The 18259-nt window shown below is 41.4% G+C and overlaps 1 protein-coding gene across 1 annotated transcript in view; it reads right to left on the bottom strand.

Annotated features, from left to right (window-relative positions):
• Window positions 1-11446, bottom strand: part of ST8SIA6 (ST8 alpha-N-acetyl-neuraminide alpha-2,8-sialyltransferase 6) — a 120534-nt gene extending 109088 nt beyond the window's left edge. Inside the window, exons 1-2 of the mRNA XM_014846051.3 lie at window positions 10968-11446; window positions 10353-10451 (exon numbers count right to left, since the gene is read on the bottom strand). Coding sequence (XP_014701537.2) covers window positions 10353-10451; window positions 10968-11068 — 200 coding nt within the window. The 5' untranslated portion in view covers window positions 11069-11446. The remainder of the gene's footprint in view (window positions 1-10352; window positions 10452-10967) is intronic.
• Between the last annotated feature and the right edge of the window lie 6813 nt (window positions 11447-18259).

Below are 18259 nucleotides of genomic sequence, written 5' to 3'. Positions count from 1 at the left end.
TCTGAAAGTATAGACAAGATAGATTTAACTGCCCTGGATATGTTAACTTCTTAAGTGTGCACAGATAAAGATGCTACTTTATCTGTACTTTATTGACTGTCACAAATAACCATCTTCTTGGTGGCAAAAGAAGCTATAAAACAAGACGTCAAGGCACAAGAACACTTTCCACAAGTTTACTCGAAGCATCCGTGGCTCTTTAAAGAGCTTCTTTTTCTGCCCTCAAATGAGAAGCTGTGGAAGCTTTGCACTCTTAAACCACAGAGCAGTGACACCAATGGCTCTAAAAAGAATCACTGTACCTGGCAGATGAAGAGATATATTTATTTCCTTTTTTTCAGTTCAGATCCCTTCCGCTGTGTCCAACCAAGCTTCTCCTCTCACTGTGTCCTCTGTTAGCACCTAATCGCTCAGAATGTTTGTGCTTCTCCAGAACTCCCCACAAAAATCTTCCTTCCTCCCATCAGGCAGTCAGGATTTTTTGTTTGTTTATTTCAAATTCATCCTAATGCCACTTGGCTCAAGGAAAATGTCTATTAAGAGCACAGTGAATTAAAACCCAAGGCCAGACAACACTAAGGCAACCTTGATTTAAGTTGCGATGGAATGACCTTCTGTTTGACATATGTATGGGAACAGTATTGTCTGCCGAATGTCACCTCTCAAGTCACATAAAGAAACACCCCAGCCTCTTGTGAAGAGAGGCTCTGTCAAGGAATGGGTGGAGTTATATGAGCGTAATGAAAAATAAAATTCCATCTCCAACAACCTCCTAGGAGAGAGGTGGGCCAATGAGACACCATTTCCCCCTGAACTCCTGATCTCTTCATCCATCTACCCCACCAAGCAAAGGGAATAGCAGGACATTGCTTTGTGTCCTTCAAGTTCATCCTGGCTTTCCTGTCCACGTGGCCATGCACCCACAGAAGCCCAGCAGTGGCTGTGGCCCATATTCTGAAGCCCTCTCTCTGTACCAGCACCCCTGGACAATCGTGCCCAGCAGCTTTCATCAGACCAGAAAAGCTAAAGATGTGACATAGGTGGCAGAGACCAAGGGGACTAAGAAATGCCAATCTGGGAAGCACCAGTGAAACTCGTTTCCAAACAGGGAAACCAAGCAACAGCAGAGCCGAAATGGAGGCGAACTCCCTCTAAACCTGGAAAGAAAAGCGCTGCAATGAAGACACGGGATTAGGAACTAGGAAAAGAGGGTGCACGCAAGATTTAAACCCTCATTTCAAATTACTTCAGAAACCAGACTCAAAGCAACTTTAAAGAATTCTGAATTTTTAAAATCAGGGCACATACCGTATTATTACTTCTAAAAGCAAGGAAGGAAAGATACAAAAGGGAATTATATTGTTCTCAAAAGTAAAATTCAGTTGCCTGCATCTATTTGGAAGGTGGGTGGAGAGGAAGAAGGTAAGAAGGTGAAAATCAGCTGTTCCAGACTTCTGCTGAGCCACACGGCCCTTTTTACAAGCTCTAATTCACACTCATCTTGAATTTTCTGAAGCTAGCAGTTATGATCCCAGCGTGAACACAGACAACAAAAAATGTCGAATAAAACATTATTACAACTTTCAGGATAAGACGGTAGAGAGTAACCATTGCCTGATTCTCCCTCCTCCAGACTATTGACATTCTTATGAAAATACACAAGTCTACACAAAATGACAACCACCCATATTGATGGCAACGAAAAGCTGCTTCAGAAATTCATCAGGTTCGGGGAAGAAATATCATTCGCAAGAGGGCATATGGAACCACATGGAGGAGTTATCAGCAGAGGATGTCAATTTTCAACTCTGAAAGAGAGCAGGCCAGGGAGGAGAAAATGAGAGTGGCTTTGATCTTCCCTCTACTGTCTACCTTTCTATACCTGAGTAGAGAGAGTCTGCCCCAACGAGAAAATCAAGTGGCTGCCCCCACACAGGAAGGACCTGCTTCCTGAGGCAGCAGGGGCTGCCTGGGGGCTGTTGGATCCCTGTTCATTCACTGTTCTCTTTCTACATCGTCTCGAGATTACACCTCTATTATATTACATTATAAAGCACCACCGAAGCAAAGGAAGGAGACGGGATAGAAAATCAGTCATCACACCCCAGGACGTGAAGGGGTGGCAGATGTGGGGAGAGTCCCAGGAGCCCAGCCTCTCTGGGTTTCAAGTGACATTTGTCCTGCACCATTTCTGGCAGGAGCAGAAGACCAGGTTGATTAGGATCACCCAGGCTCACACTTGCTTTCTGACAGTCATGCGATCAAGACACGGGAGCAAGAGATAGCTTTGAGGTCCAGTATTTAAAAACTCAAAAGTTAGTAAATTTTATGTTAGGTGTATTTTACCGTAATTTTTTTTAATTCAAATTTTTAAAAATCAGTCATTTGCTTAAGGGCTCTGAGGCTCAGCCTCTTAGCTGGTGTGTGCTCTGAGAAGGGGGATCTCAGGGACCAGGCCCATGGCCGCGTGGTTGAGTTCACATGCTCAGCTTCGGTGGCCCAGGATTTCACCGGTTGGAATCCTGGGCACGGACGTGGTACCGCTCATCACGCCATGCTGAGGTGGCATCCCACACGCCACAACTAGAAGGACCCACAACTAAAACTACACAACTCTGTACGGGGGGACTTTGGGGAGAAAAAGGAAAAGTAAAATCTTTAAAAGAAAGGGGATCTTTCAGCCCTTGGTGGGAGCCATCAGGAGCTCTAAGGCGTCCTGTCTGCTGAGCACAAAGCCAGAGTGGCCTCCTCATGTGGGGATACCTAAATTTAAAACAAGCCCCTCCCAAAAAGAATCAAGAAAGTTATGAAAAGATTATCTAACTCAGGGGAAGAATATCATTCTTAAGATGCAGGGAAAATCATACTTTTGAAAAATATTTACTATAGAAAACAGAAGAAATCTTTGGAAAGCATTTTCTTTTACATTCTCTATAAAATACAAAAAAATATGAAGTAAGAAATGGAAGGTGAGGATTAAAAGGTTACTTAGATGCTTTCTAAGATCTAAACTGATGTGATAAAGTGTAGGCTCAAAGAAGAATAAAATTGTAAAGAATAAAAATGTAACAGATTTACTGTTTTAGATAGGGCAAAATGGAGAAGTGACACTATAGAAAACTAATTCAGCAATGTGGAGGACAGATTTAAGAAGCCATCCCAGAGGGCAAAGGAAAAGGACAAAGAGAAAACCAAAATCAGAAGGAGAAAAACAGTTGTTTGTATGGGAAGGGGGATGCTCAAGAAGAGGAACAGCGATGGGGACAGAAAATGAAGACCCACTTCACAAAATACAACCAGACTATGTGGAACACGCCAAATAACTGAAGATACAACACAAATATTTTTAATTTAAAAACAACCAGGCCGAGGGATTAAAAAGACTTACAGAACAAAATTAATCAAAAGAGGTCACTGCACAGAGATATCACGGTGAATTTTTTCAATGTTAAGTATAAGAAAAAGTCCTGTCAGGATCCGGTGAAACAAATAATCAAATAGCTTACTTTTGAAGAAATAAAAGTAAGGTTACCTTTATTTCTCTTTCAGAGCCTTAAAAGCCGGAAAATAGAGGAATAATATCTTATAAAAATTTTAAAATGGAAAAAAAAGTGGAGTTGTGATGCAATAATTCAATACTCATGTATGAAAAATCAGAATTGCATCCTTAAATATCTGACGTTTCAGAAACACTATTATCTACATTCCAAAGCTAAAAATATTAGATTTATGCCAACTGACCAAGAAAGGAATGGAAACACAGAACTAAAGAAATGGGGAGAGGACCATTTACAATGACAAGGGTCAAGCACTGGACAGAGAATCTAAATAATATTCTGAGATTTGTAAGCAAGAGCTTAATTCAAATTTTAAAAAATCATCAAAAGACAAATTATGTACTAGAATAATAATAACAATAAAAAACCCACTCCTTTTCACCATGTGCCAAAAAAGTTCTACATGGAGTAAAGATTTATATATTAAAAAATGAGAGATGTACACTTATCTCAGGGTAGTAAATATATCAATAAATTATCAGTAAACTTATCAAAATTGAAAAGCAGAATTGAAAAAGAAAAGTAGATATAAGATGGGGCCAGCCCGGTGGTGCAGCAGTTAAGTTCACACATTCTGTTTTGGCGGCCCAGGGTTCACCGGTTCGGATCCCAGGCGCGGACCTACACACAGCTTGTCAAGCCATGCTGTGGTAGGCATCCCACATATGAAGGAGAGGAAGATGAGCACGAATGTTATCTCAGGGCCAATCTTCCTCAGCAAAAAAGAGGAGGATTGGGGGGCTGGTCCAGTGGCACAGCAGTTAAGTTCACACGTTCCACTTCAGCGGCCAGGGGTTCACTGGTTCAGATCCCAAGTGCGGACATGGCACTGCTTGGCAAGCCATGCTGTGGTAGGCGTCCCACACATGAAGTAGAGGAAGGTGGGCACAGATGTTAGCTCAGGGCCCGTCTTCCTCAGCAAAAAAGAGAAGGATTGGCAGCAGATATTAGCTCAGGGCTAATCTTCCTCAAAAAATAAATAAATAAATAAATGGAATTTTTAAAAAATAAATAAAAAGAGGAGGATTGGCAGCAGATATTAACTCAAGGCTAATCTTCCTCAAAAAAAAATAAGTAGGTATAAGAGATATGAATACAGAAAGATTGAAAATGCCTACAGATTAAACAACCACAGACGTAATTAAATGTTAACTAAATTAGAAAATCAATATAAATGCATGGTAAGTAAGAGTTTTATAATTTTGAAATTTATAAACCTCTAGTACATCAATAAGAAAACAGAATATCTTGAAGGAAGGATAGACAAGAATGTAAAAAGCCAATATAGAAAAGGAAAAAATATAAATGGTCAACTAGTATTTCAAAAATTAAACACAATGGGGGCCAGCCCAGTGGCATAGTGGTTAAGTTTGTGCACTCCACTTCAGCGGCCCAGGGTTCACAGGTTCGGATCCCAGGTGTGGACCTAGCACTGCTCATCAAGCCATGCTGTGGAGGCATCCCACATAAAATAGGGGAAGATTGGCACAGATGTTAGCTCAGTGACAATATTCCTCAAGCAAAAAGAGGAAGATTGACAACAGATGTTAGCTCAGGGCCAATCTTCCTCACAAAAAATAAATTAATAAATAAAAATTAAATGCAATGGTAAACAAATAAATACAAATTAAGACATCAACAAAACATTATCTCTTGAGGCTGAAATTAGAAAAAATGAAAAGAAATTCTAATGCACAGAACTGGCAGGAGTTTGACTCAATGGTACTCTCATATACTGATAGCAGAAGTATAAATTGGGATAATCATTGTTATTGTTGAACAAGTCATAGCAACACTTTAAAATTTCATATATTCTTTGATCTAGCTTCTCCACTTCTAGGAATTTATCTGAATAATCAACAATGTATGCGAGGCTATAAAGCTGTTCATATTAGAGTATAAATCAAAATCAAAAAATAAATAACCCAAGTGTACCAAAGGAAAGAATGAATAATTATGGCATAAGCATGCTTTCAAATACCATGCTCTAAAATTATGTTGCAGAAGAACACTAATAATATGAAAAAAAATTCAGATGTTAAAAAAAGTTACCAAAATATGCATAGCAAAATCACTAGACATGTGCATACTGAAAATATGAATAGTAGTCATCTTTTGGGTGTTGAAATGACAGGTGGTTTTCCTTTTCTTTGTGTTCATCTAAAAACATAGAATAAAATTTCTGCCATAACGCTCTGTACAATAATGTAAGTTGGGATGTAACACAATTGCCATTAGTTGTCTGCCCTCCACGTAGCCCCAGTTCTCAAACAGGAACAAGTCAAAGTTTTACCACAGGGAAAAACGGTCACAGGGAGGGGGGAAAAGGCCATTCAGGGCGGCAGCCATCCTCTCTAGAAAAGCAGAGAAGTGGAGGTGGGGTCCCCATATCTCTGGCAAACTCATAGTCCAATCATCCCAGACGGATGAAATAAGCACCAACTAACCCGGACATTCAAAGAAAAGCCGTTGCTATGCAGAAAACCCTAGCCAGACACAGGACCCCAAGTCATCACCATGGATGTTAAAGCCAGAATGGACACTGCTACTAAAAGGCGCCAAACCACAACCAGGACCTGGATAATCCGGTTGGAGGGACCCCAGAACTTGAAGTCAGCTAGTTACACAGACTTGCTCTGGCCATGTCATTATGCTCACATTTCTCAACCTCTCATTTCTAATGACTGAATATTTGGGAACTCATTTAATGTCATTATGGCAGGATTTCACTGGATTTGTTTCATAAACAAAATGAAACTAGTATTGTTTAAGAAAACATATTAAATTAATATTTAAGAAAAAAATCCTAACAATTTGGAAATTTAAAAGTACTCTCCTAATTAACTATGGAGGTAAAACAAAAGAATTTAATGTAATTATAAACAATTTAGAATATATTTTTAAAAATTAGAACACTATGGGGGCCATTATGGTGGCAGAGCGGTTAAGTTCACGTGCTCTGCTTTGGCAGCCCAGGGTTCACCATTTCGGATCCCAGACATAGACATGTGCACTGCTTATCAAGCCATGCTGTAGCAGGCATCCCACATACAAAATGGAGGAAGATGGGCACAGATGTTAGCTCAGGGCCAATCTTCCTCAGCAAAAAGAGGAAGGTTGGGGGCAAATGTTAGCTCAGGGCTAATCTTCCTCAAAAAAAAGATTAGAACACTATGTATCCAAACTCAAGGAACAGGTCCAAATCTATATTCAAAGGAAAATTCATAGTAATAAATATTTTTGTTACAAAGTAAAAAGAAAAAATAAATAAATCAACCATTCACTTCAAGACATTAAGTTGTGGCGGGGGGTGGGGGGAGAATGCTATTTTTAAAAGATAAAAGTAACACAAAGGAAACAGAACATGGAAATACATTGGAATTGAGAAATAAATCCAAGAGCCAATTGATTGAAAAGCAAACAATGCAATGATAGACTTTGACAAAGCTTACTAGAAAGAGAAAGAATCCACTGTAATGGGGTCATATGTTGAAAATTATTCATATATTTTTCTCTTTTGTCTTTCTGATTGGGAGCTGACTTTTTCCCTAGTCCTGTTGAAGCATCCTTTGTGGGTAGGTATGGGGAGACAAAGACTTTTTAACTGAAAGAATGCAAAGAGAAAGGATAAGGTAGTGTTCAGCTCTAAACAACCAAAATAGGACTTGCTATAGCCCCAAAAGATTTCCCAAATTCCTCTCATTCTCCCTTGTTAGCTCATGAACCACCTTACCTGGAAGACATAGCCCCTTGAGTTTTCCCAATCCTTTTTCGTATAGTCCCCACAATTTACCATTAGGTTTAGGTTTGAGCCAGACCTGGAGGTTTGAATCAGGACAAAAGAAAATATGAGGCAGGGGGAAGCCTGCACACTGCCAGCCTAAGGCAAGGGTGGAAAAAGAGAGAGAAAGGAAGAGGAGAGCTTTGGCTTGGAGAGAGAAAAGTGAGGCTAACGACGTGGTAGAGGGGGCTTTGCCTCCTCCCCCAGCTAGGGTTCTAAAAAGAGATCACCTCTTGGGCAGTCTCCATTCTTGAAATTAACTTGGAGGAGGGGCACATCTACGTAGTGGGGCAAGTGGAGGGAGGCCCTGATATTTAGCTTCCTGAACCAACCACGGTTCTTGTATGTTTAGATGGGTCCCAGAAATAGCTGGGAGACTGGCTGTAGAGCGGGGTGAGATAGCACTATAGCGAATGTTGCAGAGTGACAACCCGAGATAGGACCAAAAGGGAATCTTCAACAGATCGCCGAAAGGGAGCATCAAGTGGGAGCCCATGGGAGTCCAAGATGGTGGGGAGTACCAGCAGGTAGAATGCCTGAGGAAAAAGAATGAACCACAATTTCATAATTGGCTGTTAACAGAGCACCCAGCCACTAGATGGAAAATGGACAACATGGTCCTGGAGATTAGAGGAGTCAGAGGATACTATGATCTTGAACTCCAACTCTTAACTCCACCACCACATCATCTAAGCCTCTCTTTCCCTTATATGTGGGTGTCGTCTTAAAGTAAGAAGAGATACTGGAAGCAATCTAAAAGACTGAGCATTTGTTCCCAGAGAGAGTAAATATTATCAGAAAGAGTTGCTTAAATTGTCACCTCTGACTAAGCTTTAATCTGGACACACATGTGCCGTCTTGCCCAGCACCTATCAAAGCTTGCACAGCAAGGAGACCAAGAATTCGGGATTCTGGATCCACATGGCCTGGCTCCACAATTTGTCAGCTCCGTGACTTTTGGCAATTTACTTAATCTCTGTGCTGTAGCTTCCTCATCTATAAAATGAGGATAATAATAGTTTCTCTTAGTATTTTTAAGGATTAAGTTAATAAACATAAAGTGCTTAGAGCAGTCTGGTCCATAAGAAGGGCTCAAGAAGTGCTGGCTATCCTTATTACTATTAGCATCACTGTTATATTATTACTTAATACCTGTTACCTAGAGTGTGGCGCTCATGGGGAATGAGCAGACCAGCTGCAGAAAAATGAAGAAATTATTATTTCTCTACAAAACCAAGTAAGATGGATTAAAATTTGCACCCCTGCCACATCAATATTCAAAATAATAAATGATCAAGGGGACATAAAACAGATCAAAAGACAGGTTTCTAAAAACACTACAGAATAGTATAAATAAAAAATCTTAATAAAATGGACCACATTTGGAAAAAAACATGAATTACCTATATTAGCTCAAGAAGCATGCGAAAAGGAACTGAAAAATTCATCAAAGAATTGCCTCAAAAAAGATCTAGGACCGGATAATTTAATTCATGCATTCTTTTAAACTGTCCCCAAGGGGCAACCCCAGAATGTCTAATAACCCCAGGATTTAGAAAAAGATAGAATGTTCCCCAGTTTATTGGAAAGCTAGGCTACCTACAGTACACAACTCTGTATAAAGTAAAACTATGGGCCAATATTTTTCTCAAAAGTTTAGTTATTCCAGGATTTCTTAGTGCTTCTAATATGCCGTGAAATTTCAATAGGATGGTTGTGGCATGAGTGTTGTCTCGGCACTTCAAAATTTCTTTTTCCTCCCCCAGATCTTTCTTATGACCACACGGGAGCCACACAGAAGCCTTGAGTCACGCAACCAGAAGATTAAGATGGTCCAACAGCCAAGAATATACAGAAGGATTCACAGAGGAAAAGAGATTCACAGGAGATAAACAGAGGAAAAGAGACAGCATACAAAATTGCAGTAATAACAGCAACGCTGAGGCAAGAACCAGTACATTCTGCTGGTGAAAATGTAAACTGATTCAACCCTTCTAGGAAGCGAGTGGCCATATGTATCTATAACCTAAAATCTACATCCTCTTTGACCCAATTATCCAACTTCTATGAATCCATCCTGGAGAGTTAATTTAAAACGAAGACAAAGATTTACAGACAAGGATGTACTTAACAGAATTATTAATAGCAAACAAAACAAAACAAGAAGCAATCTAAAAGTCTAAAACTGGCAACAATTAATTAGACTATGACACATTCATATGATGAATTAGGCAACAATCAAAGGGAATGTTTGGGGAAAAGATTTTAATGACGTGCTTATGTCTATGATTTTTTAGGTAAAAAGGCAAAATACAAACTACATAGTATAATCTTAAGTATATTTTTAAAAATATGTAAAGGAAAAACTACTGGAAGAATATAAACCAAAACCTTAATACGATCTCTGGGTGGTGGGACTCAATATTCTTTTGTATATTTTTCATATTATCTAACTTTCTGCACTAAGCATGTATTAATTTTCTAATCAGAAAAAAGATAACCGAATAATTATTGCGCATGGATAAATACTCGTATGAGTGAAAAAGACCAGTTTGAAGTCTCTATTCACTAAGGACGGAAACATTCTCAGCACTGTGCACAAAATTCCTTCCTTGCAAAAGTGAATCTTGCACCGGCGCGCCTCAAAGCACGGAAGACAGAAAGCAAACCAAGCAAATCCCTCAAGAGACAGGCGGAGCTGCTCCTCTCAGGGACGTTCAATTATCGAGACGGGAACTCAGCACCCATTTTTTCAAGTGCAGCTGTTTTAGTGTCTCCCTTGTTCACTTGGAGGAACAGACTTTTACCGGGGAGGCTGAAGGAGTGTGAGGAGTTACACGCGCGCGTGCACACATTCTCTCTCTCACTCACACACACTCCCCACACCCCCAAATCCATTCAATCGTGTTGTCCCAGCCAGACTATTTGAAGCGAGTCCTGCGGGAGCAGCCGCGCCCCATCCCCGGCATGCAGCCGCGGAGCCCTCTCCCGCCCGCCGCCAGAACCGCGGATACCTGTTTCTGGCGCGCGGTAGCGGGGTCGCCGGTCTCCTGAGCGTCCTCAGCGCGGCAGGGGTGCCGTGGGTGGCCTCCCTGCTCTCCTCTGCCAAAAGCCTGCGCAGCCAGGAAGAAAACTAAGTTGTTACACCTCCCGGGGAGCAGCTGGCTGGCAGGCTGGGCAGGAGCATCGCGGTCGCAGCCTGGCCGGGACGTCCCCGCGCTCCCTGGCTCCCCTGGGCAGCTCCCAAACCGCGGAGTTAGAAGAGGCTTAGGGCGGGAAGGAAGGGAAAGCATGGACCAGAAAGGAGAACCCGGGATACTGATGGGGAACCCGACGGCAGGTGCCTCCCTGCAGCTCCCTCGCTCAGAAGGAACGCACGCTGGAGTCTTCGCAACCCTGACTGGTCCCTCTCCGCCACAGCGGGTGCCCACCTGGCGCAAGGGTCGTTCCTCTGATACCCGCTACCCACCGAGCCCTGTCTCCTGGACGCCCCCATCCCACCCCACCCGCAGGCCGCCGCTCCCCGTCGGCTTGTCTTCGCAGCGGCCGAAAGTCTGCGCGGCCAAGTGAAGCAGATGGGCGGCTGGGGTGCTGGGGGCGCACAGCGGGGCGCGCGGCGGGCGGGTTACCTGGAGCGGGCGGGTGCGTCCGTGGAGCACCAGAGCAGGCGCAGCAGCAGCAGCAGCAGCAGGCTGCCGAGCAGGGCGAGCAGCGCGCCCCCCGGCCGCATCCTGAGCCACAGGCACGGCCGCCGCCGCCGCAGCCACGCACACCTCCAGTGTTCACCCGCGGCGGGGAGGGGCGACGACAGCGCGCGGCGCCCGGCCCGCACCCTCCGGGGTCCCCAGCCCAGCCTGCACCGTGCGGGGCAAAGGCAGAAGCGGCGTGCTGGCTCTCCCCTTCTGCCACCCAGCCCTGGACCGCTGAGCTTGGCCCCCGGACTGCGCTGACGATCCGCCGAGCTCGCCTCCTGTCCTGCCGGAGGCGCTCCGAGCTGCTGCGGGCTCTGGTCGCCGCCGCCGCTGTCGCCGCCGCCGCCGCGCGGGGTCACCTGAAGGTTGGGGCTCGGGAGCTCGACTCTGAGCTGATTGGGCTCCAACTTTTCTGCGCTTTCACCTTCTGCTGAGTGCCCGCGTGCTCCTCCCCGGAGCCCACGCAGCCCACGCAGGCACACCGCGGTCTGCGTCCCTGCGGTGGAGAGCGAGGACGTGGAGGGGCGGAAGGGAGAGATGAAAGGGCCCACTTCAAAAACTTTTGAAAGTGTGGAGTCGCTCTGCTGGATCGCAGAAAGGCTGCTAGGGACTCGGTCGTTGTTGGGTGGATCGCAGTACCGAACAGCAGTAACTTCCCCTGGCTTAAACGCAGGTTGAAAAGGACAGTGAATCAATTTCCAGAGGCCATGCAATCTTTAGGGTCCCTAAACTCCCGCCTGCGGGCCAGATTCGGCCCCTGCCTGTTTTCCTAAATAGTTTCATTGGAACACCTCCATGCCCATTCTTTGTATTTGCAATGGCTACATACGGCTGTATTATCTATGACTGCTTTTACGGTATAAGGGGCAGAGTTGAGTAGTGGTGACATAAGATCATATGGCCCACAAAGCCGAAAATATTTATCATCTGTTTCTTTTCAGAAAAATTTGGCAGATCCCTGGCCTAAATCGTATTGAGCTAGATTTTACCGGTTAGCATCTCATTTATTGGTTAGTATCTCAGTTATTGCAGGAGAGCGATCCGATGACAATATGAAATAGTTTGGCTCACCAGTTATTGATCTGGGAGTGGGCCTCTCTTTCAGCCCTAAGTTGTCCCGTCCACACTTGGCCCAGGGACTGCCCAGGTCCCCACTGTGCAACCTGCTTAGGTTTTGCTCTTGACAGTGGTGCCTTGGGGAACATCAATAAACCACAAACCCCATAATGGTTATATGGGGGGGGGGGGGGGTGTCATTAGACTATTCCATCTACTTTTGCATATATTTGCGATTTTTCCAGAAGGAACCCTTGGACTCTACCGTCTTGTTAGTACCTTGATAAAGGTACTTTGAAAGATTTAACGAGTTAACTTTCCCAAGTATCAAAAATATTCATATTTCAACCGCAGTCTCCTAGAGGCCTGTCTTAACCGGAAAGACCAATGTGAGAGCATTTGGGGCAGGAAACAGGCCAGGGGCTTATAGAGCTGTTGTGAGTGATTTCCTCACTGAAAAGATAACATGTATCAAGAAAAGAAACACAAGACTGCCTAGTTCCTTTCTGCTAATTCATCACTTATTCTAATTAAAAATAGTTAGTTGGTAACAAACCAGAACTTTTCACATAGTAGTCCATCAATAAATGTCTGGTGGGTGAATAAAGCACCTCAGAACTAGTGCTATTCTTAAAGAGAAAAAGGAGCGAAAAGCAGAAAATAAATATGACCGGAAATACGCTTTCCTTCCATAGCTCAATATTGCTGTTAAAATATGTACTAATCCATAAAGAAAAAGTTGCTACTTTTATGTGACACTGACATTTTTAGGAATCCATCTGCTTATCTTAGCACGGTATAATAAAGCAATGCTATATTCAGATAGTGCTAAAATAATAAAGTAATCCAATTCTATGTGTTTGAAAGTTTAAGCATTCTGTTAGATAAGTAGGATACGGCACTATTATCTTGAAAGTAAAAAAGTTGTCTGGATTTGGAAGATAGTCTAAATTTTATTTCTCTTAGAGCAGAAAACCTATGCAGACAGCTCATGATGAAGATGGTTTGTGGGAAAAGAAAAAGGCATTATTGGACCAGCCAGAAAGCTGCAATTTCACCTAATTTACTAAAGTTTAATATTTCAGCACAGCTGGGCTCAAGGCAACAGAAGAGTCAGCCTTGCACTGCACTCCCTAAACACCATTGCTGCAAAAAAAGTTACTTTTTTATCAAGCCAATGGCTATCAGCAGGGGACGCACAAAAGCCCATTTTAATTGGAAAACCAAGTGTAAATTTGCAAGGGGAATTCTGAACCGAGTGTTAAAATCTGATAGTAGAGAACTTTACCACAAGCTTTGTAAGTGAAGACTTGGGCAGGTAAAATGCGAATTATCTTTCTTATCCTTGAAAGATAAAAGAATTTGGCAAAAACGGGATTCCTTAAATATTAGCAGCCATAGAAGCGAACTGGGAAACTACGCATTTGTTAACTTAACATTAGCAAGTTTGACCAGCAACCCCAGAGGTCTACCCCATGTAGTAATTTGAGATACTGCTGAGGCCCAGAATCAAAACAGAATCTCAGGCTGATGTGCAGAAGCCCACGCTGGCGTGTGAACTTCCCTTGCTCACCCAGTCTGACCAGCGTTTGCCTCTCATCTCACCTTTGCTATTCTTTATTCATTATCACAAATGCCCTTCCTTTCATAAAATAACTTTAAAAATTGATTGCAAAGTTTTGATATATAAAAAATGTCCACGGAATTGAAAATCTTCCTGGAAGTTGGGGTTTCTCGTTTTCATGTAAGTTTTTAAACATTGCCATATGCGTGGATTTGGGGATTCAGAAGAAGAATCCCAACTATCAGTTGTCTGCAATATCCACTGGTGTATACCAGTGAGAACCCTCTGCATTAGGAAAGAAAGGAGTGTTGGGAGAAACACGGAAAATTGATGCACCAAAGACTCTTTTCCTTCATTTGGGTGACATTTTTATCTCTCTGTCTAGAAAGGATGGTTTCTGATGTCTTCAGGCTGCTTGATTGGTGTTAGCAATATTAAAGATTTGTGAGGACCGCAGGACAATAGCACATTCATAAATATTAAACTGTTCCTTGGGGGAAGAAATTCATAAGGACAGTACAACCAAGGTTACATATTTTCAATAAATCATAGGATATAAATAAAAGTAGAAATAACTTCAAGAAATCAACAACTTTGTATGCAGAGAGCTAGGCTTTCAAATCTGTTTTATCACAGGTTTTGCCCACTGCTAATTGAATATAAAAACATTGATGCAATTCCCCTTGTAAAGCAGTTTTAACTTTAAAGGTAGAACCCCTAGGATGATATACAAATTCCACATAGGTATTATATGTATAAGAAATCCAAATTGTAGTATAACTAAAATTAAAGAACCAAAAAAAAAGTTATTATTCACATTATGAAATAGATTTTTAATGTATAAAACATTCAAGCTTCTGTAACTGCTCTCCCTGCCCACTTAAATGATCGTAAAGGATCAAAAAGAGAAATGGAAACTATTTATCCTGAAACTATAAAATGGCCACAATCATATTCTGCAAACTCCCACGACTGCCTGCTAAAGGTGAACCAACTGGACAAGAATGCCAAGTTCAAGACCCATCTCCCCTATTTATGACCTTATATTTATGGGGGGGCATGGAATGGAAAAGTTTTTGAAAGTCCCACCGATACTTAATTTGGAAAAGCAAAAGCTGGGAGAAGCCCACAACGAAAATGAGTAGCAATCAGTGTGAATGCCCAGGGCTACAGAGTTAAAAGAGAGATGGTGACCAATATTTCTGTTTTCAGAGAGTACAGCTTTCTAGCCAGAGGAATGATGACCTAGAGATAATGCTGATCTTGAAGAGAGATGCTACAAAAGAATTTCGTAGTTACTGATTAAAGTCAATTTACCAAAGAAAAGTGAGCACCTATTCCACATGGTTAATTTCTACATGGTCTGTAAACAAAAGATTCTCGAGCCATTGGTGTTTATACTGACTTGGCCTCTCCCAGAGTCTGCAAGACTGAGTAGAATTCCAGTGGTTTCAACAGATTGGAGGTGGAGATTGTGTGTGCAGAAATAATATACCCAAACCCACCATGTTTCTCTCCTCAACTTCTCCTCCCCACCCCTCATTCCAAACAACTTAAACTAGAAGCAGACAAATAACTAAACAAAAAATATCCAATAGCAAGCCCTTAAAGCAAAACTAAGTTTTGACAAGTGGGCAAATAAAAAGGAAGGACTGACAAAGATTTTCTGTTCACAATATTCCTGGCAAGTAGCAGAAGGAAACAGGCGTGACTTCTTTCAAAGATGAGTAATCAGAAAAAAAATTATGCAAAATTTATGCAAAATAGAAGATAAAAGGAAAGGAAGGTAATCAATAAAAAGGCGAATAAAGAATATATGTTGGAGCAAGACTTACTCTAGGAAACAGCAGAAAATTCAAGCAACAATCACTTTAAACTCCCCAGGAAATAAAATGTAATAGAAACTCTATGATAGAAGAACCCAAGGAAGAAATGCAAACTGAAAGAAGAGACAGCAAAGCAATAGGATGAAAAGTGAGCTGACAACAGTACAAAACTGAACAAAACAGATGACCATTGCAGAACTTAGAACTATCTTAGAAACCTGAAGAGCAGAATTTAGGTGGCAGAAATCTGAATCAGTGTCGTAGAGATTAGGCTGCTGAAAATCACAGAAAATACAAAGAAAGAGACAAGGAAAATACATTGATTAGGAAAACAATTATATGTATCAAAGATGTTAGATATATATCATGTAGGTATTAGCAGTTCTTTTTGAAAAGCATAAAAATGAAATATTAAAACCACTTCAGGAGGCCAGCCTGGTGGCCCAGCAGTTAAGTGCTCACATTCCACTTCGGTAACCCAGGGTTCGCTGGTTCGGTTCCCGGGTGTGGACATGCCACTGCTTGGCACACCATGCTGTGGTAGGCGTCCCACATATAAAGTAGAGGAAGATAGGCATGGATGTTAGCTCAGGACTAATCTTCCCTAAAAAAAAAAAAAAGCCAGGATATAATAGAAGAAAACTTTACTGAAATAAAGAAACATGTAAATCTGCAGATGTTTTACGTTCTCATTGTCTGAACTCATTATGTGAACTCACGGTGTTCCAGAGAAATTTAATAGAGAACAACTACCTTCATAATTCATCCCTTTCACGGATTGTTCAAAGACAAAGAATGAATTCTAAAAGCATCCAGACAGAAGAGACAGGTAAAAATTAATTTTCTTTCTGACTTGACCTCAACAACATTAGACTTAAAAGGAACAAAACTATATTTACAGAGTTTTTAAGCATAAAAGGTGTGGCCCCCAAATTCTATACCCAGCTAAGATAGTTTACATAAATAAAAGGAAATATTTTTGCATATGAAATTTTCAAATATTCAAGAACTTAGAATATATGATACTTATGTATGTATCCTGGAAAAAAATCAGCTTGAGTCATAACCCAACCATAAAAACATGAATCAAAATAAGGAATTCACAGTGAAGAAGTCTTGTCATAAAGAACCTAGATGAGAAACAGATCATTTAAAAAAAAAAGAATTGAATCTAAATAATAGAATTCCATGATATGTGTTACATTTTCTTTAAAAATTGTTACATATAAAATAATAAGTTGATGCGATAAATCTGGGAAGGAAAATTCCAGTTCACAGCAAACAGTGGAAAATATAAAAAAAAGAAGAATGAAGAATGTAGTGAAAATGCATTATTTTCCTCATTTTTCAGAGTGAATATAGAATGAAATCATAAAAAGCTTGTTAGTCAAAAAAAGTGATAGTTGTTTTACAAAAAAAGAAAAAAAAAAAAAAAAAGAGGGCCAGCCCAATGGCCAAGCGGTTAGGGTTCCACATACTCCACTTCAGCAGCCCAGGGGTCACAGGTTCTGATCCCAGGTGCAGACCCACTCCACTCATTAGCCATGCTGTGGTGGCATCCCACATACAAAGTAGAGGAAGATTCGCACAGATGTTAGCTCAGGACCAATCTTCATCAAGCAAAAAAAAAAAAAGTAGAGGATTGGCAATGGATGTTAGCTCAGGGTGAACCTTCCTCGCAAAAAAAAAAAGAAAGAAAGAAAAAGAAAAAAATGTATAAATATCTTCCAAAGAAGAAGGGAGAGAGAAAACTTGGACTTTTCAGCTAACGATAGAAAGAATACCTATTCAAGCAATATACAGATCTATTACAAACACTTTAAAATGTTTTATAAAATATAGCAATAAAAAAGGAATGTGTAGCGGAGTTTCTCAATAAAGACAGGAAACGCCCCAGGTAATGAAAATGAGGAAAGAACTGGAAAAAAAAAAGAGCAATAAATGTGCGATCTGACCAGCAGCTCACCTGGAATACGTCACATCCTGGTAACCTAGAGGTTTGCTTTCACATCTCTGCGGGGAGTGAAAGAGGAAGAATGGATTCCCAGTGGGAAAGAGTTAGAATTAAAATTTCTTTTTTTTCTTAAGCCACTTTTTGTTTTTTTAAAGATTGGCACCTGAGCTAACATCTATTGCCAATCTTCTTTTCTTTTCTTCTTTTTCTTCATCTTCTTCTCCCCAAATCCCCCCAGTACCTAGTTGTAAATTCTAGTTGTAGGTCCTTCTGGCTCTGCTGCGTGGGACACGGCTTCAGTGTGGCTTGATGAGCAATGCCAGGTCTGCGCCCAGGATCCAAACCAGTGAAACCCTGGGTTGCCGAAGTGGAGTGCGTGAACTTAACCACTCGGCCACGGTGCCAGCCCCTAACATTTCTGCATAGAGCTTTTTTGCTGTTAAAAGCAAAATGCATGAACTAGAAAAACAAAGTTCCACACACCTGCACAATGACAATTGCTTGTCCTTGTCTGAGCTCTGAGTGAGAGAATTTTATTTTAAAACCTTTGCTTTCTTTGGGTTTGAGGCCCAACGTTACCCTGCCTAAGTGGTCCTAAAATTACCATAAAGATTAGTCCCCAACTAGGGATGCTCTGAGGTGCGTGGGAAAAAAGTGCTAACTACTCTGGTTCTATAAAAATCTCAAAGAAAAGGAACCTCACGAAAAATGAGCATAAAACTAAAAATTGCAAAACACTTAAGGAATTCACCATAAACATGTCTCAGTAGAGAAAACTAATGGAAGAATTATCAAGCAATAATTAGAAAGAGAACATAAAATAAGTCAG

This window comes from Equus asinus, chromosome 29 (genome assembly GCF_041296235.1).
Source record: "Equus asinus isolate D_3611 breed Donkey chromosome 29, EquAss-T2T_v2, whole genome shotgun sequence".
NCBI lineage: Eukaryota > Metazoa > Chordata > Mammalia > Perissodactyla > Equidae > Equus > Equus asinus.
Note: the sequence above shows the minus strand (reverse complement) of the source record. Positions and strands in the feature narration are given on the sequence as shown.